General features: G+C 37.4%; 2 protein-coding genes across 5 annotated transcripts in view; one reads left to right on the top strand and one right to left on the bottom strand.

The window, feature by feature from the left end:
* LOC138320952 (lysosomal proton-coupled steroid conjugate and bile acid symporter SLC46A3-like) overlaps positions 1–2290 on the bottom strand; it is a 13115-nt gene extending 10825 nt beyond the window's left edge. For 2 of the 3 annotated variants that reach the window (XM_069264280.1, XM_069264278.1), the window contains exon 1: positions 2189–2290. The gene's annotated coding sequence lies outside the window, so the exon portion shown is untranslated. Of the gene's footprint in view, positions 1–1330; positions 1545–2188 lie in introns of those variants that run through there. The other variant, XM_069264279.1, reaches the window with a different exon arrangement.
* Positions 1204–19895, top strand: LOC138320953 (dnaJ homolog subfamily C member 9-like). 2 transcript variants are annotated; one of them, XM_069264282.1, is made up of 6 exons: positions 1204–1236; positions 1644–1755; positions 7381–7533; positions 11796–11912; positions 13576–13787; positions 17954–19895. In XM_069264282.1, the coding sequence occupies exons 2-6, from the start codon at positions 1713–1715 to the stop codon at positions 18134–18136; spliced, it is 708 nt and encodes a 235-aa protein (XP_069120383.1). In that variant the 5' UTR covers positions 1204–1236; positions 1644–1712; the 3' UTR covers positions 18137–19895. The 2 variants fall into 2 exon arrangements, with proteins under 2 accessions (XP_069120383.1, XP_069120382.1); XM_069264281.1 differs by lacking the exons at positions 1204–1236; positions 1644–1755 and adding an exon at positions 5591–5774.

Here is a 19895-nt window from a genome sequence, read left to right as displayed (position 1 = left end):
TATAGTAGTACCCTTCTGTTGGTACATCCATAGTCTGATGTATCGTAGTACCCTTCTGTTGGTACATCCATAGTCTGATGTATAGTAGTACCCTTCTGTTGGTACATCCATAGTCTGATGTATAGTAGTACCCTTCTGTTGGTACATCCATAGTCTGATGTATAGTAGTACCCTTCTGTTGGTACATCCATAGTCTGATGTATAGTAGTACCTTTCTGCTGGTACATCCATAGTCTGATGTATATAATTACCCTTCTGCTGGTACATCCATAGTCTGATGTATAGTAGTACCTTTCTGCTGGTACATCCATAGTCTGTTGTATATAATTACCCTTCTGCTGGTACATCCATAGTCTGATGTATAGTAGTACCCTTCTGTTGGTACATCCATAGTCTGATGTATAGTAGTACCCTTCTGTTGGTACATCCATAGTCTGATGTATAGTAGTACCCTTCTGTTGGTACATCCATAGTCTGATGTATAGTAGTACCCTTCTGTTGGTACATCCATAGTCTGATGTATCGTAGTACCTTTCTGCTGGTACATCCATAGTCTGATGTATATAATTACCCTTCTGCTGGTACATCCATAGTCTGATGTATAGTAGTACCTTTCTGCTGGTACATCCATAGTCTGTTGTATATAATTACCCTTCTGCTGGTACATCCATAGTCTGATGTATAGTAGTACCCTTCTGTTGGTACATCCATAGTCTGATGTATCGTAGTACCCTTCTGCTGGTACATCCATAGTCTGTTGGTACATCCATAGTCTGATGTATAGCAGTACCCTTCTGCTGGTACATCCATAGTCTGGTGTATATAATTACCCTTCTGCTGGTACATCCATAGTCTGATGTATAGTAGTACCCTTCTGTTGGTACATCCATAGTCTGATGTATAGTAGTACCCTTCTGTTGGTACATCCATAGTCTGATGTATCGTAGTACCCTTCTGTTGGTAAATCCATAGTCTCATGTATCGTAGTACCCTTCTGCTGGTACATCCATAGTCTGATGAATAGAAGTACCCTTCTACTGGTATATCCATAGTCTGATGTATCGTAGTACCTTTCTGCTGGTTTTGTTTATGAGATATTCCCATGTCGGGCACATCCATTTTTGTTTTTCTCTTTACCAGTATTCCTACGCGCTTACCAACCCCTACAGTATATAAAGCGCGTGAATCAACACACGTGCGCTCGTACCCTGAAACGATTTTATATTTATCGTACAGGTAAGTTAAATTCTTTAAAGTTAAACGCACGTGCATATACATCTAGCAGTTGTTCACTGTGTGACATCTACTAATACATAAACAAAGCCCTTACCTGTAAAGCTGTATGCGGCTTGTTTTATCAAACAAATTTCAACACAAGTGAATAGAAATCCAATGAATAATCTGTCCACATATTTCAACGTACATTTGTATATTATCGTACTCGATGTGCACAACTGACCACGTGCACGTGACCACATGTCCCGAACGAACTACCAAGGATACACGCTTGTACATGTACGTGTAAACCCTAGTGTATATTAAAATGAAGTGTTTCAGTAGCTCGGACTGGACATATTTTGAGTTCTAGTTGATAATATTACTTCAATGAAACCTTGTCATGTGAATGCATTGTTTATTTTCAGTTTGGCAATGTTATCTGCAATACCGGGGCATGTGTCGTCGAGGCAACATATGATTAGAATGACGCACGTATGTCAAGTCCCGTGTTTTATATAGGTCGTCGACCAGTGGAAGGTAACCAAGCAGAGCAAAAAAATGACTACCTTTCTTGGATATGGCACTGTCATAACTGGGGAATGTCTCAAAAACTATTTTCGGAAACTACTTTTTCATTATATTTTTGTACATGTAATCTCAAACGCATGTTTTTTGCATACATTGTAAGGTATATACAGTGTGAGTTCCTTTGATGTCAACAATATTGAAATCTAAATATGATCGAAATATCTGGGATATACTCTCCTTTCAGAATTATATACGTCAGCTAGAATAATTTCTTTGAACATAATTGATTACAAATACTGACAAAAATGTGTACTAAATATATACTCTGGACTCCATTCGGATCTGCTACAACCAGACGATCTAATTTGACACTGCGGCCAAGTTAATCTAAACAATATTAACATGTTAACTGCACAAACTTTCTGTTATAAATTGTACTTACGTTTTATGTTGGTATTTGTGACTTTTATCCCAACATATTTATGTGACATAAGGACAGCGTGGTCTTATATCATGACCTCGAAGCTCATGTCATGTGAAAGATTATTACTACCCGTATCTCCACTAGCTGTGCAGCTACATGTAAACATAGCTGACTCATTCAAGATATTACATTAAAGGTTATCATAGAAGAGAGTTTTTCATTATTTACATCTGTGTCCTCATTTGACTTGTGGCTAAGATTTGTTTTCCTTTAATTTCTTAACATCACATCACTTTCCAAATTGGGATGTACTTTGTATGGTTAATCTAAATCGTCTGTGATAGTGACCTTTTATCGAGATTTGCAATTAAATCTATGGAAATCTATGGTTCTCCCAATTGTAATTCTCTCTAATTGCAACCTGTGAGAATAGATCTGGCGTACTTTGTTGTCTTCTCTGACATTGATATTACCTCACCTTAGCATTGTTTCGTTGTTAATGTACTGTGTGTATATCATGTAAGCATAGTTAAAGTTGTTTATGGCTGATATGGTCATTCCAATATTTAATTGCTCTTACAAAAACTGAATTTCTATGTCTATCAGTCTTTGCAGCTGGAATGTTAACGCAATTGCTATACATTGCTGAAAGGGTCACAAAATATTGTAAAAATGACCCGAAGTCAATTTTCAACGGAGGTCCATTTTCAACGTTACACCGGATCGGAATCCATGATTTAACGATGTTAGAATGTTTTGGCTTTCAAAAAATGTTTTCGTGTATGATGTGCTCCAGTAGCTTGGACAGCCCTGAAGTGAGGGAAACAGGTCTATAGTTTTCCGGAAAGTGGCGATCCTCTTTCTTGAATATAGAGGCTATGTTGGTCCGGTCTTTGGGGAGCTCGCGTGTGTCTACTAATCGTTGGAAGATTTATGATACTGCTGGCGCTAACTGGTGTGCACATTCCTTGATTACCAAATTGGGAATGTTTTCAGGCCCTTGAACTTTAGAGGAATGGGTGTTCCTTAGTAGCTTTTCCACTCCATTTGTATCGATGGTTAAGGCTTCCGAGCTGCTGTGGAACCATTTTCTTATTGGTGGTAATATATTACAGACAGCTCTTGTGAATACATAGCTGCACTATTTGACTGGAATGTCAGCTTTAGACCTGCTGTCAGTTACCAAGTGTACTTCACGTTTTAAGGTCACGTGTTATCTTGCTTTTTGGACTTGATGTAGCGCCAACACAGTTTACTGTTGTTGTTCGAAATACCATCCTGTATCACGTTGTTCACATATGTCCATTCTGCTCGTCTGAATGCACGTTTACCCTCACATTGAAAGTGACGATAGTTCTTAGTTTTGCAGGCTTTGCCTCTATACTTTGTACTGTTTACGCCGCCTGAGTTCGTTGGTCGTCAGGATGAGGAGTTGTTCTCCCTTACACAATCAGATGGTATATGAGTGTTCGTTTCCTTCTGAAGTGATGAAGTTAATGATGACCAAAACACTTTAGCACTATCTACAGCAGTTAATTGTGTGCCGATGGTTTCAGATACTTTATCACATTTTTTTCTCTGTTTTTTTCCCAGTTGGCCTTGGAGTATTGATATACCTTGCGCTTCATTTTTGTGGTGTAGTGGGTCGGATGATGGTGTCGACTATCACCACAGCATGATCCCAGATCCCTGGAATTTTAGAGGTTCTTCTTGACATCGTCATTTTAGACTTTTCTAAGTCAACAGTGGACCCAGTACTCGGTACATCAGTATTCTTATGTCATATTAACGACTTGCCTGACATTGTATCATCTAGTGTCCGTCTCTTTGCAGACGACTGAGGACTCACGTCATTAACATCTACAAGCAAGCCAATTCGATGCTTGACTTTGTGAGAAGGCGCGTCTACAACATATTCCGAGAATCACTTGTAGAACTGCATATAACACTAGTACGTTCGACACTGGAATAAGACTCAGTATTTTGAGACCAATTTAAGCAGTAACATCAACAAACGTGAACGCATCCTCAGGAAAGCATCCAGATTCATCACAAGGGACTTTAAAGTTATATGTGCCGTAACTGGCCGAAAATTTGGACATGTTATATTTTCTTCAATTATCTATTCAAAACCATAAGTTTTAATGAATGAAGCTGTGAAAATCATTCAAATGGACAGACACATATATATAATGCCTTATATACGTTAGTTAGAACAAATAGGTTATGTACTGTAAAATGCTTGTTTTTTATGCCTTAGATGGAAACGTACCTTCAAGAATCACTTTACAATTACTAATAATACCAGAGATTTAAATATCATTACTATTTAAATCTCTGATAATACTGTAAAAATGTGCTATGAAATTGGGCACAACAATATGGCTTCATGGTTTGACCGTATATACTCATTTCACTACACTGAAGATGTTAATATAATGATTTTTGGCAGCACTGCCAAAAATCATTTTCAGCTCTTTTTTGTAGTTGTAAAATTAAAACCAATGCATTGAAAGTATTGTAATTCTCAAAATGTTGGTAACTTTTGGAGTTAAATAACATATTAAAAGCTCTTCTTGATTCGTGACTATGAAAAATACGGCACATAAAACTTTAATAGATCCAGACTGCATACCCGAAACATGTAGTCTATACATATGTACCCTAGGCTTTATGTGTATATGTTTCTGGCATAACCAACATGCTTTGAGGAATTAATATTAACTACATTCGGATCGCAAATTAACGCATCTAATCCGTGCTAGAACTACAAGTGTCACTGCTAACTTTGATCGTTGATATAATAAAAGTGAAGGCTCTGTACATTGTATGCGCAAGACAACAGACGAGAAAGTAGTTTGGTCGTTTGATGCTTGTAGTCTACATCGAAATAATTCAATAACGGTTCACTGTAGTTGACTGTACTAATGTGTGACTTTGAAGTTGGGCATTGCTGTCTCTATGTCTCTAGAGATACAGGCATGTGATTTGTCACTTTCGGCCCTCTAGCTGATAACAGGTGTGATATCAAAATATCACATATTCAGAAAATCAAATATCAATTTACATAAATGTGTTTCAAACATTTTGGAGGACTGCCTACAGTAACAGTTCAGTTTTGACATCGTTTTCGAGGGTAGGCTACATGTACATGTATTTAGGCCTACCCGACCCCTTTCACGTTAAATTATTAATAAATTTACTCTTAAAAAAATCAGTCAACATGGTAACACAAAATGAATCTACAAAAGTTTGTCATAATTACGATATGTTGATCTGAAATTCAATGAACATCAGCAGTGGTGTTTCTTTTCAATGTTTTAATCGTCCGCGACAAATATAGTGATAAATAGTTCAAGGGAGGTAATATTGGTTAATACATGTTCTACAGTTACTTCTCTTGATTTCGCTCTCTAATATTGAAGTTAAATTACTCCGATCCAAATTTAGCGCGGATTTCACGACATCAGCACCAACCTGACCACTGTTGATCATCGACTTATCATCGGAATGCCAGGCTTTTTAGAAACATGTCGAGAATGTTTTGGCACAGATGACTTGTATAAAATCATCGGAGTGCTAAAAACGGCAAATGATGCCGAAGGTAAATGTACTGAATTATCTAACCAATATCGCATTATTTGTCATTGGTTTTGACAGGTTGGGGACCATCCCGTATATGCAGGATAGTCCTGCATTTGAGTAATAGTCCTGTATTTGAGGGATAATTTTGTTACGCAAATGCAGGATTCTATGAAATGAAAAGTGATAAAGTTGATTTAAACATTGTCATCAAAAAAGGGCATCATAATTTTTATATGGCATCATCACTAATACAACTTTCCACATTATTGCTCAAATGGAAACAAATTTCATCATCTAAATGTTTGTAAAAGTCACAAACAAAATCACCTCTATTGCTTACTATGGGGCTAAAAATAGAACACAGGTAAAAGTCAATCAACCATGACATTTGCACTAAATTTCCCTGATGGCTATACACTGTTGTCTATGGAGAGTACCTAAATTGTCACTTTATTACAAAGTGAGATAATAGAATTCAATAGTTCATAAACAAATACATAAAGTTTTCAATTAGTTATATGGGTATCTGAAAATGATGACGCCCTTTTTATGATACAAATTTTTAAAACAACTTTATCCATTTTCATTTCACATTATCCTGCATTTGAGTAACAAATTTATCCCTCAAATACAGGACTGTTACTCAAATGCAGGACTATCCTGCATATACGGGATGGTCCCCAACCTGTTTGAATTAATCCCTATTGACAGAAGCATATATATGTATATATGTTTCTGCTATTGAGATTCCTCCTCTAGACTCTTTTATATTCGGACATTTGATAGATGTCTCTCGTCGGACGAGAGACATCTATCAAACGTCCCAATATAAAAGAGTCTAGAGGAGGAATCTCATTGGGGATTAGTTTTGAATATGAACAGATGAACCGAATGAAATGTCACAAACAGACAAACATCTACTTTTGGTTTTAGCAAAGGCGTAGGCTATCATATGTTTACAAAACCATAAACAGCCCCTATGGATATGCTGATTTACATGACCGACCACAAGCCATCCCTTATAAATCTGGGCTCACAGTTTCATCAAGCTGGTTGACTGCACACTATTCTCACCCGGGACATTTTATCAAATAAAATTCAATGTTGTGATTTAATTACCTATCAAGTGTTAGCAGAAAGGAGATAAAAGGTGATATCTTTTCTACTACATCAGTAGCTACATGTATACTCTCACCCTGATTCAATGATGCCAGACAGGCATGAACCTGCGACCCGGGACTTTCTGGTCCGCCGCTCTACCGACTGAGCTAAAGGGAAATTACCTCTAGTGGGAAACTAGCTATAGAAGGCGAACACATTATTTACAATTAAAGTCTGCTACAATTGAATTTAAAATCTAACTATACCAAAATTATTGTTATTGTAGCTTCTTTGATTGGTGAGAAATCAGTAATAAATAATTCCTGGTATGAGCACGAAATCACATCCACCCCCTGATTCCTGGTTGAGTCAAATGAGGAAGAAGAAAGTAATGAGACATGGCATTTATTTACGTCCTACTCTAGATCACTATACCATATCATGTACATGTATGTATTCCAAATTTAAAGGTTGATTTTCATTGTATTTTTTAAATATAATTGAAATTTCGAATTCTGTTACAGTTAAACGTGGATACCATCGTCTGTCACTGAAGGTCCATCCTGATCGTGTGGAGGAAGAAGAGAAGAAAGAAGCGACACAAAAATTCCAGACAGTTGGCAAAATTTACAGCATTTTATCAGACAAGGAGAAGAGAGCAGTTTATGATGAAACAGGTTACTAAATATAGTACAAAACAGTTTAATTTTAAAATGTTAGACTTTAATCTCTCATCTTGCAATCCGTAAATACTGATTAACCCACAGGGACCTGGCACAAAAAATTTTAACCAACAGTATACATATATTTATATTATAGTATCAAGGGTATGAACTCGGTGGTCGAGAAAAACGGACCTATTTTTTTAAAACCGTGATTATTTTAATAAATGGGCTCTACACAACATTGAAGTATATCTTACCTTAAAGAGAAATAATTTATCTTTCCATTGAGTGCTTGATGACTAAAATTGGCCAAGTATTGACGAAGTTATTGCTTTTAGAATCGGGAAATTTACGAAAAATATGCTAGGTAGACATTTTCCTGTCCGGTCGAAATGTCGTCTCGCCTCTAATGGGTACCTCAAATACCAAGCCAAAATCACAAAATATACGCTTGTGGTGGTAAACAGTACCCATAACCGTGTTCATCCACAATCTTATTTGGAGGTGTCATGATCCGTACTTTGTAGAAACTCAATTTAAACATCGTGTAGCTCACTTACTTTAACCATCACCGCCATGTTCATTTTTCTCTCGGAATGCTTCCCGATTTTACGAATCGTGACTGCATTATGCAAATTATGTGGTGTTGTGCTTGTCGGTAAAATGAAGAAGCGTTCTGAAGAACATATGAACATGGCGGTGATGGTTAAAGTAAGTTGTTTAAATTGAGTTTCTACAAAGTACTGGTCATGACACCTCCAAATAAGATTGTGGATGAACAGTTATGGGTACTGTTTATCACCACCAGTGTAGATTTTGTGATTTTGGCTTGGTTTTTGAGGTACCCATTAGAGGCGAGACGACATTTCGACGGGACAAAGAAATGTCTACCTAGCATATTTTTCGTAAATTTTCCGATTCGTAAAGCCACAACTTTGTCAATACTTGGCCAATTTTGTTCATCAAGCACTCAATGGAAAGATAAATTATTTCTCTTTAAGGTAAGATGTACGTCAATGTTGTGTAGAGCCCATTTATTAAAATCATCACGGTTTTAAAAAAAATAGGTCCGTTTTTCTCGACCATCGAGTTCATACCCTTGATACTATAATAAAAATATGTATACTGTTGGTTAAAAAATTTCGTGCCAGGTCCCTGTGGATTTACCTATACACATATGGCTAGACTTTCAAATGCTTAGGATTATCGTTTCCAAAATTTTCTTCTGAAGCTAAGATTTCAAACTGAATTTACAGGATTCTAGTTTCAAAGTTACTTATTCTATTTACATTTAATATAGAACAAAACAATGACAGGTGCAAATGAACTTAATAATATATACAATGCGCATTCAAGCAGTTTTAGATAAATGAATAGCTAGAGAAGATAAAGCCAAAGGTGAAGTGTAAACTTAATATAATGCTTAGACATTAACTAGTAACATTATATTTAGTGGTGTGACATATACTTTGCTGTGATGATTTGATCTGTTTCCCTTTCAATTCAATGTCATGCCAAATAAAATATTAAATGCATTTCCAGAAGCACACTTTAAAACATTTCTTTTTCTCTTCATTTTATTTTTCTACAATGACAAAACTAAAATTTATTCTAATATAATTTAAAATAGACTATGGATTTGATTCATAGTATCTTTTGGCAGAATGTTAAACATACCAAAAAATCCTATTGTTGTGCGATACAAAAAATATTTTAGGTTGTTATTTGTTGGCTTGATGAATCTGATAAAAAGTTTTGGGGTAGGCACAATTTTTAGCTCACCTGGCCCAAAGGGCCGGTGAGCTTATGTCATGGCGCGGCGTCCGTCGTCCGTCCGTCCGTCGTCCGTCCGTCGTCCGTCCGTCCGTCTGTCTGTCAACATTTCCTTTAAATCGCTACTAGTCATAGAGTTCTACATGGATTGTAACCAAATTTGACCACAAACATCCTTGGGGGTAGGGCAATAGAGTTTGTATAAATTTTGGCTCTGACCCCCAGGGGGCAGGAAGGGCGGGGCCCAATAGGGAAAATAGAGGTAAATCCTTTAAATCGCTACTTGTCCTAGAGTTCTGCATGGAATGTGACCAAATTTGGCCAGAAACATCCTTGGGGGAAGGGGAACGGAACTTGTATAAATTTTGGCTCTGACCCCTCGGGGGCAGGAGGGGCGGGGTCCAATAGGGGAAATAGAGGTAAATCCTTTAAATCGCTACTTGTCCTAGAGTTCTGCATGGAATGTGACCAAATTTGGCCACAAACATCCTTTGGGGAAGGGGAACAGAACTTGTATAGATTTTGGCTCTGACCCCCAGGGGGCAGGAAGGGCGGGGCCCAATAGGGAAAAAAAAGGTAAATCCTTTAAATCGCTACTTGTCCTAGAGTTCTGCATGGAATGTGACCAAATTTGGCCAGAAACATCCTTGGGGGAAGGGGAACAGAACTTGTTTAAATTTTGCTCTGACCCCTCGGGGGCAGGAGGGGCGGGGCCCAATAGGGGAAATAGAGGTAAATCCTTTAAATCGCTACTTGTCCTAGAGTTCTACATGGATTGAAACCAAATTTGACCACAAACATCCTTGGGGGTAGGGGAATAGAGTTTGTATAAATTTTGGCTCTGACCCCCAGGGGGCAGGAAGGGCGGGGCCCAATAGGGAAAATAGAGGTTAATCCTTTAAATCGCTACTTGTCCTAGAGTTCTGCATGGAATGTGACCAAATTTGGCCAGAAACATACTTGGGGGAAGGGGAACGGAACTTGTATAAATTTTGGCTCTGACCCCCAGGGGGCAGGAGGGGCGGGGCCCAATAGGGGAAATAGAGGTAAATCCTATAAATCGCTACTTGTCCTAGAGTTCTGCATGGAATGTTACCAAATTTGACCACAAACATCCTAGGGGGAAGGGGAACAGAACTTGTATAAATTTTGGCTCTGACCCCTCGGGGGCAGGAGGGGCGGGGTCCAATAGGGGAAATAGAGGTAAATCCTTTAAATCGCTACTTGTCCTAGAGTTCTGCATGGAATGTGACCAAATTTGGCCACAAACATCCTTGGGGGAAGGGGAACAGAACTTGTATAGATTTTGGCTCTGACCCCCAGGGGGCAGGAAGGGCGGGGCCCAATAGGGAAAATAAAGGTAAATCCTTTAAATCGCTACTTGTCCTAGAGTTCTGCATGGAATGTGACCAAATTTGGCCACAAACATCCTTGGGGGAAGGGGAACAGAACTTGTATAGATTTTGGCTCTGACCCCCAGGGGGCAGGAAGGGCGGGGCCCAATAGGGAAAATAAAGGTAAATCCTTTAAATCGCTACTTGTCCTAGAGTTCTGCATGGAATGTGACCAAATTTGGCCAGAAACATCCTTGGGGGAAGGGGAACGGAACTTGTATAAATTTTGGCTCTGACCCCTCGGGGGCAGGAGGGGCGGGGTCCAATAGGGGAAATAGAGGTAAATCCTTTAAATCGCTACTTGTCCTAGAGTTCTGCATGGAATGTGACCAAATTTGGCCACAAACATCCTTGGGGGAAGGGGAACAGAACTTGTATAGATTTTGGCTCTGACCCCCAGGGGGCAGGAAGGGCGGGGCCCAATAGGGAAAATAGAGGTAAATCCTTTAAATCGCTACTTGTCCTAGAGTTCTGCATGGAATGTGACCAAATTTGGCCAGAAACATCCTTGGGGGAAGGGGAACAGAACTTGTATAAATTTTGGCTCTGACCCCTCGGGGGCAGGAGGGGCGGGGCCCAATAGGGGAAATAGAGGTAAATCCTTTAAATCGCTACTTGTCCTAGAGTTCTGCATGGATTGTAACCACATTTGGCCACAAACATTCTTGGGGAAGGGGAACAGAACTTGTATAAATTTTGACTCTAACCCCGGGGGCAGGAGGGGCGGGGCCCAATAGGGGAATTACAGGTAAATCCTATAAATCACTACTTGTCCTAGACTTCTGCATAGAATGTGACCAACTTTTACAAGAGTTTGTATAAATTTTGACTCTGACCCCCCCAAGGGCAGGAGGGGCGGGAACTGATAGGGGAAATAGAGGTAAATATTTAAATTCCTTTAGAAAAGAAATAATGAACCTGTATTCAAAACATAACTTGGCATTACAAACCAGGTGAGCGATACAGGCCCTCTGGGCCTCTTGTTGTAATACAATTTACAATATTTAATCTGGTTACCGAAAACACAAATATTTTTTGTATAGCCTTATCATGATTTCAGAAGGGTGAACTGATGATGGATAATGTGAAATATGTTACCTGATACAGGTGAGGTTGATGACGAGGATGGTATACAGGAGGACAGAGATTGGGTTGACTACTGGAGAATACTGTTTCCAAAAATTACAGAGGAGGACATTAAACATTTTGAGATGAAGTACAAAGGTATGAATTCTTGTTAGCTAAATAAACTTAATTAAGGGCCATTCTATTATCAACATATTTATTGACATATTCAACAGGTAAATCTACATAGAATCCTAACTATAGCTGGATCAAGTGTTAAACTAAATGTGTTACCTTAAAACATTAAGGTTTTAATACAGGTATTAAAAAAAATACAAATGTTATATTATTCATACTGACAAATCAGAAAGAGCTTTTAATATCTTCTTTGCTACTAAAAGTTAACAATATTGTCATTTTGATTCTTGCAATACTGACAATTCACAGGTTTTAATTCTACACAGACAAATAATTATTTTAAGAGCTCAAAATGTTGTAACGCATATCATATTTATAAGGCATCATAGGTTGTTTAATATGCCTTTTAATGATTTTCACAGCTTGATTCATCATACGGTACCTTATGTTTGTCAATAGATTATACCGAAGAAAAAAACCCCCAATTATTTTGCCCATTGATGGCACATATAACTTAAACATATTAGGGGAGGTAACTCATCAGGTGATGTAATTGGATCAACATACCACAGTAATACAATGTACGTGTGTTCTGGTATACACTACATTTATTTCAAAAAGTTTGAGATGAATGGAAGCTATCAGGTATGAAATCCTGCTAAGCCATTTTTCTTTATATAACTTACTATGCAAACAGATCAATGCATCTTGACATGCTTGAGGATAATCACAAAGCACCAAATTTGTTTACAACTTACTGAAACTGGTTGTACATTTATAATTTCAACAGATAAATTCCTAACTTAGAATGCTCAATCTAAAAACTTTGATTTATAATTAGTCTTCTTAATATGTCTGCTATATATAGTGATTTAATGTGTATGCAAGTGTAATGTACGTGTATCTATAGCTTTTGACAACAAGATATAATGTTATATTTGATCAATCAAGTAATATAGTCAGACTGAATAGTTTTAACAAACCATAAGTGGCTGTGTAATGACGGAATCTACTGAATAAGAAATGTTTGGTATTGACAACCCAGCCAAATGGGATTACATGGATTAAATGGTAATTCCTTGATAAGGTGTGGATGTGTATTGGGTCATCTGCGATACAATAATACATTGGGTTTTCTCTGGATAAAACTGTGCTGAAACTGGGCGAAAATTATGAAATGTTATATTTCTTCATTTATATATCAAAAACCATAAGTTTTGATGATTTATGCTGTAAAATAATCATTCAAATGGCTTCAGATGCCTTAAAAATTTAAGTTACAACACAGAAATTATGTATTGTAAAATTGACATTACATTTACTAATAACACTGTAAAAATGTGAAATGAAATGGTAGTCAGCAAATTGACTTCATGATCTGACCGTATGTACTCATTTCTCTTCACTTAATATATACATGTACGTAAATATAATGATTTTTGGCAGTACATGTTCTCTCAAAATTAAGTTTCAGCTCTTATTTGACCTTGCAAAATTAAAACATATGCATTGAAAGTACTGTAATTCTCAAGATGTTTGTATTTTTTGGTGATGAGTAACATATTAAAAGCTTATCTTGATTTGGGAGTATGAAAAATTTGGCACATTTAACTTTGAAGTTAGATTATAGTACATGTACACGTATTTTGTTGTAAAATGATAAATATTTTTGTTTGCGTCTCAGGCTCGGAGGAAGAACAGACTGATCTGAAACAGGTTTACCTTACTTTTGAGGGAGATATGGATGAAATCATGGAGCATATCATGTGTTCTAGTATCGACGATGAGCCACGATTTAGAAAAATCATCAAGAACTTAATTAAAAAAAAAGAAGTCCCTGACTTTGATGCATTCAGTAAAGAAAACAAAAAGAAAAATGCATCAAGAAAACGGAGGGTAAAGAATGTTTAATATGTTATTAACAAAATCTTTATTATATCATCCGCTTTGAACAATTAAAGATGAATGGTAATTTTTTATCTTTTAAAAACAGGAGCAAATAAATTTGTATTTTTCTTCAGTAATCAAAATTTACTAATTTTACACTATTACCATCATTGCAAAGTTTTAGCTTCTTTTTTAGGTCACCTGAGACGAAGTCTCATGGTGACCTATTCTAATCGCCTTTTGTCCGTCGTCGTCCGCCGTGCGATGATAAACTTTTTACATTTTCGACTTCTTCTCCGAAACCCCTGAAGCAATTTCAATGAAATTTTGCATAAACATTCTATGGCATAAGGCCAATCAAAATTGTGAATTATATGTCCCCCACCCCCCAGGTGGCTGTGGGAGGGGCCAAAAGGGGTAAAATTGACTAAAATTTGAAAAACCTTTTTCTCCACCCACAGATATTGTAGAATCAAATACTTTTCATGGATAGAAAGGTCTCAAGGCCCTCTACAAAAATTGTGAATTATATGACCCTTGGGTCTCCGGTTTTCCCGTGGGGTAGGGGTTAAGTTTACTATAGTTTATATAGAAAAAAAAAACACATTTTTGAGCATTATTTGGTCATTTGTAATAGGAAATTAGTCAAACGTCATCAAAAATATCCCTATGAAATGGCCATTGAATCCTATTAACAAATTTTCTATGACTGACCCCCTGGGACCTTAGGGGCGGGGCCAAAAGGGGTCAAATTAGCTAAAACTTCAAAAATCTTCTTCTGAAATTCTCGAACTGTTAGAATCAAATACTCTTCATAGATAGAAAGTTCATAAGGTTCTTTACAAAAATTGTGAATAATATAATCCTGGGGTCTCAAGTTTCTCCCAGGGGAGGGGGTCAAGTTTACTATATAGTTTATATAGTATAAAATACATTTTTGAACATTATTTGCTTAGTTTTCATAGGATATATTAGTCAAACTGGGTTAGAATTATTAACCTGAAATAGCATTTTAACGTCAAATCCATATTGGTCCTGACCGACTCCCAGGGGCCAGAGGGGCGGGGCCAAAAGGGGCCAAAATGGCTAAAATTTCAAAAATCTTCTGAATTCACAGATTTGATGGAAACAGATACTCTTCATAGATTGAAAGGTTTTAAGGCTCTTTACAAGAATTGTGAATTTCATGGCCCTTGGGTCTCAGGTTTCCCTCTGGGGAGGGGGTTAAGTTGACTATAGTTTATGTAGGGAAAACACATTTTTAAGCATTATTTGGTCATTTGAAATAGGAAATTTGTCAAATGTTATCAGAATTATCCCTATGAAATGGCCATTGAATTATATTAACAAATTTTTCATGACTGACCCCCAGGGGCCTTAGGGGTGGGGTCATAAGGGGTCAAATAGGTTAAAACTTTAAAATTCTTCTTCTGAAATTCTGGAACTGGTAGTATCAAATACTCTTCACAGATGGAAAGGTCTCAAGGGATTCAAAAATTGTGAATTCTATGACTCTGGGGTCTCAAGTTGTTCCCTGGGGAGTGGTCAAGTTTACTATAGTTCATTTATGAACTTTATTTGCTTAGTTTTCATGGGAAATTAGTCAAACTGGGTTAGAATTATTAGCTGGAGGTAGCATCAATATTGGTCCTAGCTGACCTTTAGGGGCCAGAGGGGTGGGGCCATAAGGGGTCAAAATTGCTAAAATTTCAAAAATCTTCTGAATTCACAGATTTGATGGAACTAAATAATTTACATAGATCAAAAAGTCAAATTTATAAGATCATGACTTACTTCAAGGGCCTGGTGGGCTAATATATAGTGTTTATATGTCTTTGTTTTATTCTGTATCCGAACTCAGGTGACCGTTAAGGCCCATGGGCCTCTTGTTTTCTTCAGAATAAATGTATTTCAAATAAGTAATTGCATCCTGAAAAAAAATCCATGGCACTATGCCCTATAGGGAATGAATTGAAGTTTTGATTGCGCAGACAACAAAAGGAAAACAAATCATATAATGTATTTTTGTGTTAATTTGACATATACACAATTAAACGTCTATTTTTGTGCAAATGATAAATATTATTATAGGCTCTTGAGCTATCAGTGCTGGAGCATCTTCTAACTAACCATTAGTAAAAACAAGTATTGGCTTCCCAAAAAGCTAAGTGGGCTACATGGAAGCTTAACCCTTTAATTGGAAAGAGTAATTTCAATTATTCTGTTGCATTGGAAGCCATTTTATAATTTGTGCGCTTGTGTTACTGCAAAGTACATGTAGTCAGGTCTATAGTCCGTTAAACCTGCCTATATTTTTAGGCTTTTTTATTTTTAGCCCACCATCATCAGATGGTGGGCTATTCAAATCGCCTTTCATCCGTGGTTCGTTGTCCTTCCGTCCTTCCCTCCGTCTGTTAACAATTCTTGTTACCGCTATTTCTCAGAAAGTACTGAAGGGATCTTTTTCAAATTTCAGATTTCAACAAAATTTGACTGGTAGCATCCTTATGTGCTACTATCTATATAAACAACTTCTTCTCCGAAAATAAGCATGGGATAGCACTCATAATGCAATGGTAGCATGCTTATAGGGTGGGAACGCAAAATTGTACAAATGATGAGGCTGACCCCCTGGGAGCCTGAGGGGCGGGGCCAAAGGGCTCAATTTGGCTATTTCATATAAAGGACTTCTTCTCTGAAACAAAGCATGGAATTGCACTCATAATGCAATGGTAGCAACGTTATAGGGTGGGGATTCATAAAAGTACAAACAATTGGGCTGCCCCCCTAGGGGTCTGAGGGGCGGGGTTAAAAGGGCTCAATTTGGCTATTTTCATATAAAGGACTTCTTCTCTGAAACTAAGCATGGGATAGAATCCATAATGCAATGGTAGCATCCTTATAGGGTGAGGATTCAAAATTGTACAAATGATGGGGCTGACCCCCTGGGGGCTTGAGGGGCGGGGTCAAAAGGGCTCAATTTGGCTGTTACCATATAAATGACTTCTTCTCTGAAACTAAGCATTGAATAGCAATAATAATGCAATGGTAGCATCCTTATAGGGTGGGGATTTGAAATTGTACAAATGATTGGAGTGACCCTCCCCCCCAACCCCAACCCACCCCCGGGGGCCAGAGGGGCAGGGTCAAAAGTCGTCAATTTGACTATTTCCATATAAACAACTTCTTCTCTGCAACTAAACATGGGATTATGCTCTAATGCAATGGTAGCATCCTTATAGGGTGGGGATTCAAAATTGTACAAATGATGGGACTGACCCCCCGGGGCCTGAGGGGTGGGTTCAAAAGGGGTCAATTTGACTATTTCCATATAAACAACTTCTTCTCTGCAACTAAGCATGGAAGAACACTCCTAATGCAATGGTAGCATCCTTATAGGGTGGTGATTTGAAATTGTACAAATGATAGGGCTGACCCGCCGGGGCCTTAGACGTGGGGCCAAAAAGATCAATAAGGCTACTCTTTTCATAAAAATTACTTTCTCGAACTCTCTATGTATTTGATAGCATATTTGTATGGTATCTATAGCATCATTATATGGTTGCGATTCAAAATTAAACAAATTTTGGACTCAATTTTGCTATTTATTCTAATTGTAAGAATCTTTGTGATAATTACTGAAGAAAAAAAACCCAGGTGAACGTTACAGGCATTCTGGGCCTCTTGTTATTGTTACACAATGGTGTTCTACATAAGAAATATAAAAGTAATATCTCAAACATGGTTTATCACATAACTAGCCATAAAGGCCATGTCATAAATATCATAAGACACATATATGTAATAACACTATTGTGATGTCACAGGTAGTTTAAAGGCTGGTGGCATACCAAATTATTGAACTCATTTGATAAATTCCATATCACATAGCCACTCATGTAAGATCCTCTATGTAATACTACAGATATATTAGTTCCACCTGTAAATGGAACCAGAGTTCAATAAACATGCTTGATTAATTACTAGAAAATCTTAATTCAGAATACTTTTACCACAAATGCTTTTTCTACAGGGATCAATCGTCTGATTCAAGCGTTCCTGCTGCATGACTAATCCTGCAATAATGCATGAATTGCTTATGAAACTAACTGTAGTAGCTGACACTCATCTTTGACTAACTCTGATTTTGTAGATGTTTGTTTGGCTTGTTGCAGGCCCAGGCTGAGGAAAAGGAAGCTGAGGAGGCGAAGAAAAGCCTTGGAATAGGGGCTAACGACTCCCTACAGGCCCTTATACTCAGCAAACAAAAGGGACGAGCTGCTCAAGCTGATGATTTCTTCGCTAACTTGGAGGCAAAATATGCTCAACCAAAAAAGGCAAAGGGAAAGAAAAAGTGATAAAGGAAGGGTTTTTCTACATCTAAGAGGATGTTTTGGAGCTGGTGACTTACTGCAAAATATTGGCAAATTTCTACCAGTGACATGATTATGCCAAACATTTATTGTCGACAGTCAAGATAGATTCCTGGGATCATAATCATTGTTGACAGTTAAGATAGATCCTGGGATCATAATCATTGTTGACAGTTAAGATAGATTCCTGGGATCATAATCATTGTTGACAGTTAAGATAGATCCTGGGATTATATTCATTGTTGACAGTTAAGATAGAGTCCTGGGATCATAATCATTGTTGACAGTTAAGATAGATTCCTGGGATCATAATCATTGTTGACAGTTAAGATAGAGTCCTGGGATCATAATCATTGTTGACAGTTAAGATAGAGTCCTGGGATCATAATCATTGTTGACAGTTAAGATAGAGTCCTGGGATCATAATCATTGTTGACAGTTAAGATAGATTCCTGGGATCATAATCATTGTTGACAGTCAAGATAGATTCCTGAGATCATAACCTATAGTCGTAATCATTACTAGCTCACCTGTCGAAAGGACAAGTGATCATGAGCTTTGGTCGTGACATGTCAGCCGGCCAAGGGGCCAGCTGATGTCAATTTCCCTTTAAGCAACTTTTTCAAAAGTAGGAGATCTGAAATTGGGACTATAGCATGATGAAATCCAGGGCTTTCAATTTTCAAATAAATGACCTTGACCTTCATTTAAAATCACAGTGGTCAACAAGACAAAAGTCTTAAAATAACTTCTTGTCAATAACCAAGAGGCCTAGAGACCTGATATTGGGCCTGTGACAAGCAAGGGCTACCAAGTTTTTCAAATCGGCGAACTTTACCTTCATTTAGTGTAGCAGAAAATATTTCTTTGTTAACCCCTAGGGTATGACAGATTGTGCATGCTAACCTTTTGAGACAATCATGTGACAACATCACTTCATGCGGTAATTAGTATGCATTGTATACGACGTCATCAATATTGACGTTCAGTCGACAGAATCATGTTCATGGCGTGGAGAAAATGCTTGTTTTAGGCTATTATCTCATGTTTTTCTTTTGCATATGGGAGGAAAAGAATCTTTCCCTACCTATGACTGTGTGACAACAAAATCAAAACCCTAGGGGGATTTCCTCAGTATCCAACCCTTGGCAAACCTCATGATAGATTTTCAATGCTTTGTTTACCATGCATTGTACCGTACAGCAGTATTTACGGGACTCGATCACCTATAGAAGTCCTGGTCTCATTTCTTTTTTGTGGGATTGGGACTCTTTTGTTGGAAATTAGTGTTCTGGATATGCCTGAAAAATCTTACATAGATAAACATTTTGTTGTACAATGTATAATTTAATGAAAATAACATGCTATAATATCTAATATAAGCACTGATAACTATTGTATAACATTGTGTACAGTGGGAAAACGTTTATTCTTATGATATTAATATTAAGGCCAGTTTCATTGAAAGATTATCGATACTTCTGAACAAAATTTTGCTCTATATTTATTCAATAATGATATACCCCAGGTATATAATCAGGATATCAGAAACATGTAGTCAGCAAGACATCTATTAATTTGAGATCTTGGTTCACCGACGCAACAAAATTTTTGCTTGTTGTGTGTCAATCTGGCACTTCACATTTTGACCACTATATCAAGCTTCCATATGTGACTCAATAATTTCAAGTGATAATGAGTCATCCCATAGGCAAACATTATTCATTAAAGTGTCGAGGTAAAA

This window comes from Argopecten irradians, chromosome 4 (assembly GCF_041381155.1).
Source record: "Argopecten irradians isolate NY chromosome 4, Ai_NY, whole genome shotgun sequence".
Taxonomy (NCBI): domain Eukaryota; kingdom Metazoa; phylum Mollusca; class Bivalvia; order Pectinida; family Pectinidae; genus Argopecten; species Argopecten irradians.
Note: the sequence above shows the minus strand (reverse complement) of the source record. Positions and strands in the feature narration are given on the sequence as shown.